The 16,185-nt window shown below is 40.7% G+C and overlaps 1 protein-coding gene across 1 annotated transcript; it reads right to left on the reverse strand.

Moving 5' to 3' along the window:
• Positions 1-764: 764 nt before the first annotated feature.
• l3mbtl1 (L3MBTL histone methyl-lysine binding protein 1) lies at positions 765-14,509 on the reverse strand. Its single transcript, XM_061075204.1, has 22 exons — positions 14,390-14,509; positions 13,879-13,921; positions 11,715-11,902; positions 10,569-10,698; positions 8,881-9,043; positions 8,403-8,541; positions 8,098-8,146; positions 7,490-7,578; positions 6,853-6,957; positions 6,539-6,674; positions 6,046-6,137; positions 5,771-5,922; positions 4,628-4,704; positions 4,448-4,533; positions 4,214-4,324; positions 3,733-3,874; positions 2,846-2,948; positions 2,130-2,318; positions 1,977-2,026; positions 1,247-1,401; positions 1,095-1,157; positions 765-939 (listed from the first exon to the last, which is right to left on the reverse strand). The coding sequence occupies exons 1-22, from the start codon at positions 14,507-14,509 to the stop codon at positions 805-807; spliced, it is 2,517 nt and encodes an 838-aa protein (XP_060931187.1). The 3' UTR covers positions 765-804.
• Between the last annotated feature and the right edge of the window lie 1,676 nt (positions 14,510-16,185).

The raw sequence follows: 16,185 nt of genomic DNA on the forward strand, positions 1-16,185 counted from the left end.
TTTATACAGTACATCTGTCTCAATTTTTTTATATTGCACAAAACGTGAAGCTTGTAGCAGCTTCCCTGACCAGCCTCAGCAGCTGCATTAAACTGGCCACGTGTCCCTCGGCCCACAGTACTATCTTTTAAACAACATTTATATTTTCGTTATTTCTTATTAGTACATCTGGAATTTCAGTTCTCCCACCGATGCTTTTGTCCTAATAGGCAGCAGTTTTTTCATGAAAATGAGGTCTTGTAAGTTCTTTTTTTCTCTGGCTCCTCACCTGGTCTGAGTACAGTTCCAACTGACCCGTGTAACAGCTTGAATTAAAAAGGAACCATACTCATTCAGGTAGTAAACATATTAAATCAGTTTCTGAGAAGCCCCAGTTCGGTCGTGAGTTGCAGCACGACGCTTCTGCAGAAGAGCGACCAGAAGAGCAGCTGTATATTCAAAACAAGTGAAGTTCGGTAGTTTGGTAAAAATTGAACTGCGAGACTGAACCAAACTCATCAATTGTAAATCCACCAAACTATAAAAAACGTCTGTTGGTGCCCCTCGTCTGCCTCTGCTGCCTTTTAGCCACCCTACACAGTTTGTCCATCATCTTCATGACATTCCTCCATTACTCCCCAAAAATAAATGCATTGCCTTGTTTCCCTTTTTCTCAACCACCCCCCACCCCACCCCATCCCCCTCTCTGATGGGTACAGGACACCAAACACATGAAAAAAGGGGTCAGGGTCTTTGTCCCTGCAATATGATGAATTTGGCACATAATGATTAGTGGTCCCACCCCCCCAATGAGTGGGGGGGGGATCACTTGAGTCCCTCGTCTGTGCTCTTGAACATGAGGATGGCGTTGGAGATCTTGAGGGCGGGGCCAAGCTTGATGCTCATGATCTTCACAATGTCGGTCTGGGTGAGCAGCAGGAAGGCCTCCCCGTCAATCATCTGCAGAGAGGCAACAGGGGAGATGTCAGTGGTCAAACTCACAGAGGGGTCAACAAAATAAAAGAAATATCTTTTTCTGCAGCACCTATGCAGAACATGACAGTTAATTATGATGATGTTGTGTGGCTGTATTCACAAGCACTCTGTGGTCTCACCTCGTCTTTAAACACACGAGCTTGTTCTTCACAGCCGATTAGATTCTGGACAAAACTGGAGACCTGCAGCGTAGAGTAGAAATATTCAAAACAGTCAGAAAATAATAAAAATAAATAAATAAAAAACAAAGTAAGCAATGATACTCACTGACCTCTTCGACGTTCCATGCCGCCACCTGGCTCGCATGAATGCCCTGAACGCCAGGCAGCAGTTTACAGTGCTGCTCCCAGCACAGAGACAGAGTCCTGTCTGACTGGCCGCCCAGCGCCGACATGAACAGGGACGGATACACTTCTGAGGACATGTCTTAGGGCAAACATACACATAAACACCTGTCAATATATGAACACTTCAGATTTCAGACAAATCACAGTAGAAACAAAGTAGTCATTCCCAAAAAATGAAAATTTTGTGAAATGCACAACTAGAATGGTACTTAGAGCGGATCAAACCCCTGCAAAGGCCCAACAGTCTCCTTAAAGTCAATCAAGCTGCACCAAATCACACACGATCATGGATATCACTTCCCTAAATATGGCAAATTTGTTCATCTATAGTGAATGTGAAAAACAATTCCTGGATCCGCACCATTATTTTATGGGTTGTTCTCTGACCCATACTACATTACTTCGCCAACTTTTGTGGTAGTCTGTTATTGTTGTGTAATCTTGCTTACAAACAAAAAATTCTACAAAAAAACAGAAGTAACTAGGCCTGAGTGTGTGTATGCAGATGTTATTTCTCAGAGGCTTCAGAGATAGAAAGCTGTTTCTAGTGGATAAAGTAAATGTAATGGGAGATGATAGAGGATTAAACATGTTGCTGTCCATATCCCTTATGTTAATAAAGTTCAGTCAAAGAAGGATCAGCCGAAAACTCACTCTGGTAGTCTCTCTGCTGGTTCTTCCTGTATTTGGGAGGACGACCGATCCTGGAAACAGAGAAAAACATACACGTGGGAAAATCGAACCTACACATGCAAGTATGCACATGCTTACACACATGCTTACATACATTCTGACACACTTGCTTACCTGCCACGGTAATGGGTCTTCTTGGTCCTCTGGCCAAAGAAGAGGTTCCTCTTGCATTCCGAGTCCGACAGCTCAGCCTTCAGCCTGCCCTGGTTACGCTCAGCCAGCGGGCAGCCAGATATGCAGTGATGAGCAGTGAAACGACCGGTCACATGGCCTGAGCCGTCACAACCTGGAGTCGGACACTTCCTGTTTAAATGACAGATGATCACCATCAAATGGAAATCTGGCCCCAGTACAATGTCAAGGTAGGGTTGGTAAGTTGTTTCTGAAACACTTTTTATTTTATTTGCTGAAATCCTGTTCACGTCCTCGGGACCATCAATGAATAAAGTGGCCTGGAAAAACGAATACTTCAGCCAGTGGTCCTCTCAGGACTGTAATAAACATGACCGATCCTTTCATTCAGAGGAGACTTCATTCAGGGGGGAATAAACTGCAGGAGCAGAGACGATGGCCAGAGGTTAGTGAGCCTGTCACAGAAAATTCGGCTTCCAGCAGATGTCAGTGCACCTCCATGTGTTTTGGGGCGTAAATCTGACAAGAGGGCTGATGCAAGGGGGTGGAATGTATCGGTGGCATTAATTTCAAAAATGCACCCAGCTCTTGCCTTTTATAGGATTACCAACCCTAACTTTAAGAATATCAACAATCACACTATTATTTCAAAGTTTGAAAACACTTTCAATGTCTTTATCTCAGGTACTGATGAGAACCTGTTGTGGAAGCTGTACTTGTTGGATCGGGGGTGGCTGATGGGTTTGCAGGGAACAGAGGACGGGTAGACAGACTGACCGATGGCAGGAGGCTCCCTCACACCTACAAACACACAAATAAAATCAAATGAGGCCTCACATGTGCACACACATCAGAATGTTCATCATCCCATGCTGCTCGGTGTGGCATTGTTTCTGTCATGAACTAAAAAGCAGTGCAGATTTCTACAGGCTAGATACAGTTGATTGGTCAGAGTAGGAAAAGACGTATTATTTACACCTGTGCTTTTTCTATAGAACACATCTAAAGGTGTTATTCCAGCAGCACATACAATTATCAGTCAACAGTATATCAGCAACGTAAATGAAATATATAGAGTGATTGTCATTTCAGTTAGCATTACAGGTTTCTATACACCAGTTGAATAATAATTTACATTGCACTTGATTTTATGTTATCAACCATTTAGAAAGAGACTGATTTTCAGTTTTCAATGAATAACGTCCAGTGGTTAGGATAAAGAGGAATCTAATGCCTGACTGAGGGAAATAATATTCATACTTATGTTTTCATGAGGGTTAAATCACTTGAAACTAAAAACTGTTTGTGACCTCAGAATGAGCCCTAAATATCTACATCAGGAGCAGGTGCTTTTCCACAAAGTCCACAAAGTTGCACTACCATGTTTCTACAGTAGCCCAGAACAGACAAACCAAAACACTGGTTCTAGCAGAGAGGACCTAACAGGTTTTTGTTTGAAGGCCGCCACAGTTTCTACTGGACGGTGAAGCAAAGAGTATTCAGTTGTACTTTGCAACTTCACCACTAGATCCCACTAAATCATACACACTAAACCTTTTGGTGTATAAAGTATTGTAGTTGCTACCGTGTGGCTCCTGTGTTTTGGAGTCCTGTGGGGGAATTTTCAGTGGGTGACCGGTTGCTTCACACCAGCCTGCTGGATGTATGTCTGGGTGATCTGAGTCCATCCACTCATCATAGACGTGACTCCAGCCGTCATAATGGACCTGAAGGAGGAACAGTCAAGACCATTAGCACCAAAGGCCAAGCTGACAAGTACACACAGTTAGAGCTATAATAAACCTGAGGAAGAAACGTGTTAAGCAATATCGTACATATACAAGATCATACAATTCATAACCTCAGACATTTTGTATTTAAATGTCCAGGACACACACACACACACACACACACACACACACACACACACACACACACACACACACACACACACACACACACACACACACACACACACACACACACACACACACACACACACACACACACACACACACACACACACACACACACACACACACACACACACACACACAGAGTATTACCTTAATGCGGTGCGTCTCGACCTCCTCCACTGTGGCTACTCTGATCAGACCAGGACTTCGCTTGTCCACGGCCTCCAGTTTCATCTGAGGTTGGAAGCTGTGGGCCACACGCTGGAGAAGATGAGGGAAGAACAATTTCCTTTCAATAAAGCATTGGCTTCGCTTGCACCATTCTTATATAGATTCAATAGAACGATACTGTGAATGAAGTCCAAAACAGATCTTTACTCTCACCACTTTAAAGGCTTCAGCAGCCACAGCCTTAGCACCAGTCTCCTCCAGGTAGTGGGACCAGGAGAAACGGGCCTGGTCTGGGTAATCTGAAGCAGCAAAAATAGAAAAAAAATCATTCAGCTCATACATATCGCCTATGAATATGTAAAATCAAGGATTAACAAGCAGCACAATGGTCACCTTGGGGTGGGGTTAGGGGCAGGTCCCTCTCCTGGCACCAACCAATCGGATGAATGTACGGACTGCTAGCATCACACCTGTGTGTTTTGACAGTCAACAACAACAACAACAACATTAGGGTTTTCTAGAAAAAGTTTTCCAGAAAAGTTGGTGTATGAAATGATAATGAAGAAGCAATGCTGCGGTTTCATTGTAAAGGGAAACAACCTGGTGAATTAAATGAGTTAGGAGGCTGCACAAAAAGAGCTGCTGACCTGATGCTTTGTGATATGTTTACTAACCGGTTTCACTAACACTGAATCCTGCAGCACCAGGGAGCTGTTTGAGTACATGTATGTAATATGTGGGAATTTGCTGAACAACAGTGCTGCATAACCAAATTAAAAACAAAAATTTAAATTTAATGCGGATTGCTTTTTATTTATGTTTTAATTTGATTGCTGATCCATTTTTGGGAAAAGGAAAAAATATTTAAGTTATGCTGTTAAAATCATATGAAGTACATGGATGCCACATGCTGGCAGGAAGGACCAAACTCAACTGATTAAGAGCTGCTAGTCATTCTCTCTAGAGGATGGATTTTTCTATTGAAGTGTTCTATATATATTATAATAAATGTGTAAGACAGACAAAGTTAGCAGCTGATAAAGAAGGTGAAGGGGTTAGTTGAGACCAAATCAGAGCATTAAGGAGAACACAAATTCTAAATTCGATAAAGTTTCTCTTTGTCTGCTCGATATATCACAATTTTTTGCTATCACTTTAGCCAAAGCCACTTCATATGGAGATTATATGTCAGGGGTGTTGGTAGTTCTGTCCCTTAGTGGCCAGGGTCAGATGAATGCAGGCCCAGCACAACTTAAGTGGAAGTTGTGCAGCTCTACAGCTCCAGCAGCTGTTTGAGAGGAACAAAGGTGCATGGGTGCTTTAGGATTAACACATAAACTGTCAGTTTACTGAGAAAAACAGTGAGATGCCTTAACAATACTTTTCTCCTGATGAAGGAAAATGCACAACACAGGGCTTTTCTCAGTGTGCTTTCAACAATTTCTACGCATATTCCAGTTCTCAGTTTCTCCATAGCTGCTCAGTATCATAGTAATTTGATTATTTCCCAAATCTAATGAGTTCAGAAAGACCCACCAGTAGTCATATGTGTCATCCCAGTTGTCAAAATGAACCAGGAAACGATAGTCCACCATGTCAGTGACAGTTGCTACACAGATGAGGGAGGGGTTCATGCGGTCGACAGCCTCCAGCTTCATGCCTATGTCGAAGCTGCACTTCACGTCAATCTGAGCAGAAAGCACAAACATTAGAAACTTCAACTAAAAACGTATCATCCCACTTGAATCCATGCTTGTAGATGTTACATTACACACTATATACAACATGTTATACTGTATAGCAGCAGTTACCCTGCCCGGACTGGCAAACAACTCTTTGGTAGCCAATTGTGCTTTAGTCATTCTCAGGTAGTTGGTCCAGGTAAACTCCTCCTCTTTACAGCCTGCAGAGACAAGACAGAAAAACACAAGATTAACTCGATTCATTGTCTGGAAAAGCAGCGAAACATTCAATACATTTGGAGGAATAATTAAAGACAAAGCACTCACTCACTTTCATACCTTCCTCATGTAAGTGTTATTACAGTTTTAATGCTGTTGTTAGATAAATGTGTTACCTTTGCTTAAAGATAGGATCTTTAGAGCTAATTCTCTGCAGGCTCATGCTTCATATTTACCGTTTAGACATGCAAGTGGTATCGACCTTCTCATCTAACTCTCGGCCAGAACATGAATGAGCATATTTCCCAGAGATTTTCAAACTCTTGCTTTAAAGGATGAGCTTCATCCTCTGAAAGGGTAAACATAGTCTTTGATCTGTGTACACTTTGTTGTCACCTCTGACCTTTGGGAGTGTGCAGTTTGTGTCCTGTGCTCTCACACCAGCCTGCAGGGTGGATGTCGGGAGAGTTTGCATTCACCCAGAAGTCGTGACAGTCGGAGTAGCCATCAAAATGGAGCCGCAACCGGTAACCACAGACCTGGACAATGACATGCCACGATAGAGAAAAACAGAGCCAGGCTGAAGGAGGTGACACCTGGCTAGACTCCTCCTGCATGCAAAGCAGCCTGCGAATGGACTCAAAGGGGATTTTTAATTCTTAATAATCCCCCTGGTCATTAAGATCCATCGACCGTGTTAATGTACGTGTGGCTCACCTCGGCCACAGTGAGGACAAAGTACATGGACGGATGCTGCGGGTCGATGCCTTCCAGCTTCATCCCCTGTTTAAAGCCGTTCTTCACTGTCGGCACTCTCTGAGACTGGACACGCAGGATAAAAGGGCAAATATTTCAGTACAGAACAGACACTAAGATTAAAAATGATCCTTGTGTGGAAATTGGTTCAGGGCAAAGGACAGAGGAAAGATAAGAAAACAGCAAATTGACAAGCAGAGATTACAAAAATGTTCTCCTAGTGGATTTTTACTTCCTTTTTCTGGGGACAAATAGTCGGTGGCAAAGCTCAGATTGCAAAACAGTTAGATAGTTACAGGAATACAATTCTTTAAAATAGAACCACTCCAAGAACACTATCGACCGTACACTCAGTAACAAAATAAAATGCAAGTCTTTGGCTGCATGCATCACTATCTCCAAGCTAAATTTACTTTTCTCATCTCCTCCCTTGACAATGATGTACAATGCCAACTGGGTCTCCCCTGTCCTATAAAGATAGCTGCAGTGGTCGTAAAAGAGGCAGTAATAAAAAACCATGGGTATACTGGGAGAAGCTGTGCGTAGGTAGCATGAGCTCAGGCTGAAGCTGCAGTCTGAATATTAAAGTCTAACATACCTCTTGGAAAAGCTTGTTGGGAGAAAAAACTGCTTTGGTTTCCTCCAGATACAGAGCCCACGTCCACTGCTCAGTCTTAGTGTCTCCAGCTTCACCAAAAACACAAATATATTCATTAACGTGCATGACAACAAGATATTAGTCCAACCAAAGGGACTAAAAGAATTCAATAGTGGAACAGATGACAAACAATAAGTCAGACTGGGAAAGAAAGAGATTCTTCAGCAGCTAATTTTGCAAGATTGCTGCTTCTGTAATATAACACACAACTTCTCAAAAGAACTTTCATCTAAAATTTGAAAATTAAAAACAACAACTACAATTTTAATTTGAAATAACTGTCTCAAAAAATGTTTTACTGAAGATGCATTATAATAAATTAAACGCATCTTTCAATAGCATCAGAAATTGTTTTCAACTTTTAACTTGAAGGTCATTTTAGAGTGATAATTTATTGCTGTTAGATGGGAATTCATTATATCATCCAAATACGTAATCATATTAAACTTGTTAAGATGTCGCCTGCTTAAGTGAAAGAAATAACCAAAAATTATAGCAAAGATGAAATGAGATCAACAGAGCGACATGTAAAGAATAATTATTCCAACCTGCTCTTATGTGTCGACTGTCTGCTTTAGAGTCATCCATTTTCTCATCCTAAAAAAACATGTAGGAAAACTTGTTTAAGTGTAAAGCCTCAGACACCGTCACTGAATTCAAGCTGATTTTTGATTCGAAAACAATAATCTTGTGTTATTTGCAAGGACCATTCAGTCCGCTTTTTCCCATGTACTCACAACACTTTCAGTCATGAAAGGCCATAATCATGCACATTCGAATAAACTCTTCATATACCACAACATCTGGCAAACCCTAACCAAAATGTTAAGGGGAGGTAAAATGACTGTCCCACCGTGCCCTCCATGTCGGAGTCTTCCTCAGAGGGACTAAGGTACTCCTTCCTCTTCCTCTTCCTCATGGGTTTCAGGTGATCAGGGTTAAGGGAGGACACTCTGCCACCTGCCGGCACTTTCTCCACGCCAACGCTCCTCCTAAGGTGCAGAGAGCACAGATTCTGTTCCTCAGGTCTAAACACATCACCACACTCTGAACCATTTCTCATTTTTTGTAATCATGAAGTTTATTTCTACCTTGCACACTCCCACTAAATTTAACATTGCACTTTCCTGGGCCAAAAACCACACACAAGCCCAGTTTGAAGCCAATGAGATGAACAGTTTACGAGTTATGAGTTCCACATACAGACAGACAGACTTCTATAGAATGATTAGGATTACATATATATATATATATACATATATATATACATGTAACACTTACTTTGAGTTGTATGAGAGATTAAACAGGAGAAGCAGCCACTATTAACACACCTGTCAGTGATGGGCTCTCTTCGTAGCTCCTCTGTGTAAGGCCTCTGCGCTCTGGGATCAATGTTAAGTTGTCCCAGTCCGACCTGAACTTCAGGTTTGATGGAAACCAACCTCGCCGGCTCCACAGCTGCACCTCGCACTGGGCCTACAGGGACTGACACATCTGTCACATCATTAACAGGCATTTAATTAATGACATTTATGATTTAAAAAATTACTTCTATTCTGTTCATTGGGCGACACACTTCTCGTTACTTTTCCATGTCTGTGACTTGCACTGGCTGCGTGAGTGTAACAGCCGTGGATCTGCTGCGTGCCACATATGTCTGTTTTTCACACAGGCAGCATGTCTGCTTGGTGTTTGTAGTGGAGTTGCAATGTGAGGTTTCTGGCATGATCACTCTATTTCCTTGAATAAAAGGTCCTGCAATAACACTAAATATCTTGTTAAAACGAGACCTTGTTTGAAGAGGAGAAACGCTGTAGTGCTTTTACTTTGAAAGGGGTACAGGAAATGTATGTTTGCAACATATTAAACAGATAAACATTAAAACTGTGGTGAAAGGTCATTTTCCCCTGTCTATTCCGCTGTGAACCGTGGCGTAAGTGGAAAAAATAGGCGAGACCTCGATTCAAAAGATGGATGTTTTAAAAACACATGTAAAAAGCTGAGCAAAGGGTCTTTTACTGAAAGGCTACTGCATATTTCATGCATGAATTTATTTAGTGGAACATGTTTTTAATGACCTTATCTAAGCCACTCCTGAAACAACACCATGTTCCTATATTGGTGCTCTTCACCTGTTCCTACGACCTGGTTTAGAAGATGTTTATTATATGGTATAGAATTTTTGGTCTAATTTATTGGAATACTATTTCTATTTTTGAATGTCCGCGTCTTCATATCTTACATTAATTAGGTATTTTAATTAATGACATTTATGACTTCCAAAACAAACTGAAAGTTAAATTTCAGTTTGTTTTGGAAGTTTTTTGATGATGTTTAAGAGCAAACTGTGCTTAACAGCATGTATTTTTGCATTTGCCTAGTTTTGAATTAATTACAATCAATGTGCACTTTACATAACTTTTTTAATAGATACTTTTTTAATCTTACTCAACTACTTATTTTCATGAGTGCATTTACTTCTACTTGAGTCATTACAGTTATAAAGTAACAATACTTTTACTTGGGTACTGTTTCTGTTACTCTACCCACCACTGCTTCTGACTAAACTTATTGATTACTTGTACCCACTTTTCAGCTAAATTTAGTTTCTCCAAACATCTCATATTGATATTTTGAACCTGAACCCGCAGCTGCTTTATCTTCACTTGTCAAAAAGAGTTCTGTTGCATCTGATGTAATTATTGCTCATTTCAGCTTCAAGCAGATTAGTCATTGTTGAAAAGGGCATGCTGCGATACACGGAAAGCAGCAGTCCTTAACTATAATAATACCTGCAACATTGGGGTTTTTATTCTTTTAATACAAAATCTGTATTTATCAGATACGTACAGTTATATATGAGATGACCATTTGTTCCCTTTGAAAAAAACAAAAATACTGTATTTCTTTATATTTTTTTGTCAGGCATTGAGATTGGCAGCTACTACCTCAATCTAAAATGTAGTAATCCTTGCTTAGCCCCTGATGATACAACAACCTTATGCAACTATGAGTTTACCTGGCTTGTCTGCTGGAGCCCCTTCTGCATCGGCGGATCTCCCAGAAGTCCCTGCTGCTAATTCGGCTGTGCTGCTGGTCGGCCCTGTGGTCATCAGTGTGCTCAGCGTTCCTACGTCACTCACACAGAACTACAACACACACACGCATCAATGAGTCCATCTGTCAAAATGGGTCCTGAGGTCTATTCAACAGTTTATCAGACATTCATTAAATGTGAACTGTGGCAGGGTGTTTTCTAAGTGAGTGAGGACAAATAAATGTGATCATTTTAATGAGTCAGGATTTTAATAAGCTATTATCATTCTGATGACCTCTCCCGGTTTTTAATGAGAGAAACGTTGCATCACATCTAGTTTATCCGGCCGATTGGCTTTGTTACTGTGTTTGCTTTCATACTGACCCAATGAAATGAGTTCCAGTGCTGAATAGTTAACGATTTTTATCAGTTTAATTCCATCGACTCATTACACATTTACTGCAGATACAGGATCACTGTGTTCAAAAGTGAGTGGCAAAAGCCTCTCTGAGCCTCTGAGAAAGGAGCAGATGAGTGATGAGCCTCTCTGATCTTTTTTATGAAACTGATCTGATCAGAAACCAATCCCCCACCTTCCACGTGGTGTGAGATCCTCCAACAAGTACACAGGGACGGGACTATCAGGGATCAGCCCTTAAGCTATAATTGTTTGTTTTTTCTGTTGGTATTTTTGGCTACTTTTAAAGCCAAGAAATAAAATCTGTTATAATTTGTAGCGTGGCCGATTTATTGGTAGCAAAATTAAAATCAGCCAATATGGGCCTTTCCCAATCATATGGGGAGATATGAAAGCTTTTATTTTGTAGAATAAATAATGCAAATAGTCTGGTTTTGGAATTGTCTATTTCCTTGTGTTTAGTGTTCTCCTGTCTTGATGCAGCTGATCTTGTGAACAGGAGCTGGTGATGTGTGATAATCTAATTGCTGTGGGAATAAGATCAATGAGACACCATGAAGTGAGCCACAATCTATAAAGCTCTTAAAGAAACAAACAAGCAGGTGAGAAAAAGCTTGAAATCCTCTCTGAAATAAATGCTGTGTGGAGTGAAGGATTTATGTGTAGCAGAACAAATATATTTATATATGTATATTTCTCACATCACTCACCTTGAGGTTGCTGCTAGGCAGGATCGCCATCCCCTCCTTCCATTCCAGGACATGGACGATGCTACAAGCCCCACCCACTTGTGCTGTAAGGGTAGGCAGAGCCATCTGATTGGCCCTGACTCCTTTACCTAGGTCTCCCACAGCAACAGTTGGAGTCACCTCCACCTTCTGATGACTAAGAGCAGGAGCTGAGGAGAGATGCATTCATAAGCAGCATGAACTCTATCTCTGAGTTCACCCAAGAGAATACAACTCAAATAACACACTGTGTTTTTATCTGATCTTTTTTTAAGAAAAAGTTATTTCCTTTTTGTGGCACAAGGGGGAAAAGAAAATGATTGAAATAATCATAAATAAAACGCCATTTATTAAGCTTTTTATAATAATGGTCAAAAGTACAAGAACAAAAGGGAACATTTCTAAATAAACATTTTGTTTAGATAGAATAATTAGTTTCCTCATATTTTATTATAATAATGTTGTATTTGCATCTTTACTGTAAAGAGCACTGACTTTGTCTTGTCTTTGACTGGGGCTTAATGTCTGCTGACAGAATATCTCTGAGATGTTCTCTGTCTTATTATGTCAAAATACAATAGTTACTATTGATTTTAATATGCTGATGATTATGTTTTTAGATAAATCATTTACTTTTTTGGTCTGAGAAATGTCAAAAGTGAAAAATGCAAAATGCAAATCACAACTTTTCAAAATCATCTTCAGCTGTCCTACTTTGTTGGACCAAAAGTCCATAACACAAATATTGTGTTTACTGTCAGCTTAGTAAAATAAGATGATTGATCTGTTTCTTTGACTTGAGACGACTAATTAATGAAATAATAATTTCTTCTCTAATGACAAGGAGTTTTACTGATACCAAAGGCAGCACCACAAGGGACCAGCGGGTTGCGTCACATCCTTGTTAAACACCTCAATCTCAAAGGAAAAAATAAATAATAATAATAAATACAAATATACGGAGGAAAACTTCAGTTTGGTTTTGTTGCATTTAATTGAAATTTGAATAAAAAGAAAGGAAGCGAACAAGGAGGAAACAAGGAAGGAAGATAAGAAGCGATGGAGAAAAGAAGACAATACAACATTAATATTAACTAACATTTTTAGGGCTGCAAAGCAGCACTGGGTGGGCCCGAGCACATCCATTTTGAAGCGTTGCATGCTTTTTGTCTGAAAAAACAAAAATAACCAGTTCTGAGAGAGAAAGAGACGTGACCTTTGCAAGACATAAAGTTTCCTTTGATCTAGGAAGACTGAAATCAAAGGATTCATGGTCCATGTATGTCCGCGTTACAGAACATCGTGTTTTAATGGCGATTAATCAAACTTTGACACCACGCCACGGTCACACCGTGTGATTAAAAAAAAATCCGTCAGTCAGTTTTTATCTCCATCTTGTTGTGATGACACTCATCTCAATTTGAAGTTGATCCGATGAAAACCCTGGTACAAGTGTATCAAAGAAAAAATGTGGAATATGGCCAAAATGGCCACTAAATACAAAATATCAGGCTTCCTGTTTTGTTTTTACAATTGCACCCAGAGACTTTTTTGTTTGTTTGGTCATGATAGACCTGTATATCGATTTTTGTGAAGACAGGTCAATGGGAACACCTTCCGGGGGTCTCGGGGGGCACTGTTGAGCCATTTTGCGACGCCCATTGAAAATTCCTTCAGAATACGTAAATTTTCACCACTTTCTAACTTTCTGCAAATTTTGGTAAGAAGTTGAGCATGTTAAAGCCCTCAAAAAGCCAATTCATTTGCCTGAATAATAATAATAATAATCATTACAATTTCAATAGGGTCTCACCAGACACCTTTGATGTCTGTGCTCGGGCCCTAATTAAAGAAATAAGCCAAACACCACGTGAATATTTAACGTTATGTGATCATCATAAATGAGTGATTGCGAGAATCCCAAGTAAAACACTGTGGGTGTGGTAATTGATAAGAAATTTCAGAACAAAAGCTTTTCTTTACGAATTTACATTTCCGCCCAACTTTGTATGTGTGTGTGTGTGTAAATAATATTGGTCACATAAAGGTTATATTATGTTTGAATGTACTTTGGCAGACTGTATATGTACACAGGCATCAGTTTGTTAAAGGATGGTCTCGCCAACACAATCAGACCAGTGCTCACCTTGAAGGAGTAGAGCTGTGGTGGTGTGGGGCTGAGGCTGAGGCTGAAGCTGGGGCTGGGGCTGAAGCTGGGGCTGAGGCTGCAGATGGGTCTGGGTCTGGGTCTGAGGCTGAGGCCGGGGCTGGGTCTGCAGATGGGTCTTGGGCTGGGTCTGAGGTTGAGGCGTAGGCTGAGGCTGGAGCTGAGGCTGAGGCTGGGGCTGGGTCTGGGTCTGGGTCTGCAGATGGGTCTTGGGCTGGGTCTGAGGTTGAGGCGTAGGCTGAGGCTGGAGCTGGGTCTTGGTCTGGTGCTGGGGCTGGGTCTGAGGCTGGGTTTTGGTATGGAGCAGGGTCTGGGTCTGGGGCTGAGGCTGGAGCTGGGTCTGAGGCTTGGTCTGAGGCTGGGTCTGGGGCTGTGGTTGTGTCTGGGTCTGCAGATGAGTCTTGGTCTGCAGATGAGTCTTGGTCTGGGGCTGGGGCTGGGGCTGGGGGTGGGTCTGAGGCTGGGTCTGGGGCTGGGGCTGTGGCCGGGCCTTCTTAGCCACACCATCATTCCCACAGATGAGAACGGTCTCAGTGGGGGACGAGGACGACGCATCCACAGATCTGTGCTCTTCTTTCGGTTGAGCCTCCATGTTCACTTTGGCACTCATGACCCTGTCCCTTACTCCGGAGCGCTTCAAACAAAGAGTAGGAGGAACAGTGTAACACATAGCTCTGACAGGGTGACAAGTTTACAGCTTTACCAGGGTGTGGTTTTGTGGTCTGGGTCCTGTATAAAGACATCCTAGAAGAATCTTTCCCGTTGAGGTTCAATTTAAATTTTTAGTGATTTTTTGTGACATGTTTATTCGTCCAAATCAAGGGTCAAGAGGATGCTGTATGTCAAAAAGCACGCTGAGGTACATAGTGATTTTGGTTTATCTGACTTGACTTGGTCAGAAATCTTAATTTATAGTAATCAATTATCCTCTTTTGTTATATCTATTGACTTATCTGAATCATTTTTTTACTACTCACTCGATCAATTAAAAGAGTATTAATGTGATATCAATACAATGCAGAGGAAAACAACACAAGGTGAAATCTAGGCACACTTTGTAGCTATTAACAAACAAACCTATAGAGGGAATTTTATAACCACAAAGCCACTGATACACTTTGTATCTATTTGTACAGTAACCAAAGTGCTGCCTATTGTGGGAACTGTGGGGTTCCTCAAATCATTTTAAGGTATTGGCCTTATTATGTTATGATTTGGCCTTTAAAATTGAACTGAATTGAATACCTTTTATTTGGCTGATTGATTTTTTGCGAGGCACTTTGTAACCTTGTTTAGATAAGTGCTCTACCAATAAAGTTGTTATGATAGTTATTATTTACTGCCTCCCATTTAAAAAAATTCCATTGTGTTATAACTTTCTGCTGACCATTGATATGGTTACTGGCTACACTAGCCCCCTTGCACAACATGTTTGGATTTAAGTTACAATTTCTTCACGCAGTTTACAATTTACTAGTTTAGTATTTTTGCACGAAATGATAATTTTACACATTCCGACTCATATGACATTGACTATTGGAGCAACCTCCTAGACACATACATGTATACTTTGGTAATTCTTGAGTCCTTTTCTTGTTTAGTAACTGTATTTTGAAACTACTGGACGCCTTCATTTCGTTTGGTTTCTATATGTCTTTCTATTCAATCAAATCTAGAAAATCCATCGTTTAAAAATCACTTTGAGGCACATTGTTATTTTTGGTTAACAAATTAAACTGACATGACTCGGTAAGAAATCTTAGTCATCATAGCTCTTATTTACATCAGTTTATTTATCTGCATTCTTTGATTCTAAATACTCCATTATTGTAAGAGTATTATTGTGATATTCATATGAATAATTCCCAGGGGGACATCGACCGGAAGGGGAAATAATTTAAGATCTAAGCACACTTAGGTGCTGTGAACAAATAAAATAATGTCGTTTTTATCTACATTTGTATTTACTGCCTGCCATTTGCCCTAAAATGGCTCCTGGATGTACAGAACCATTAAAAGAGAACATTAAAACTACATGAGAAATATTCTCCTGGAGATTTCTCCCAACTAACACAAAATAAGACAAACAATAAAAACAATGAAGACAAATGTTTTGAATAGAAATGAAGAACAGAGACGGGCTCCCCCACAAACAGCCATGATGACCCCGTCTGACTTTTAACAGGCATGAATAATAAAGACCTTCAAATGTAAAACTACTGTATTTACGCGCAGGCATCAAACTCCACACACGTCAAAATACAGCTTTTTAGTTAAAATGGCGGA

The sequence above is a fragment of the Limanda limanda genome, chromosome 7 (assembly GCF_963576545.1).
Source record: "Limanda limanda chromosome 7, fLimLim1.1, whole genome shotgun sequence".
NCBI lineage: Eukaryota > Metazoa > Chordata > Actinopteri > Pleuronectiformes > Pleuronectidae > Limanda > Limanda limanda.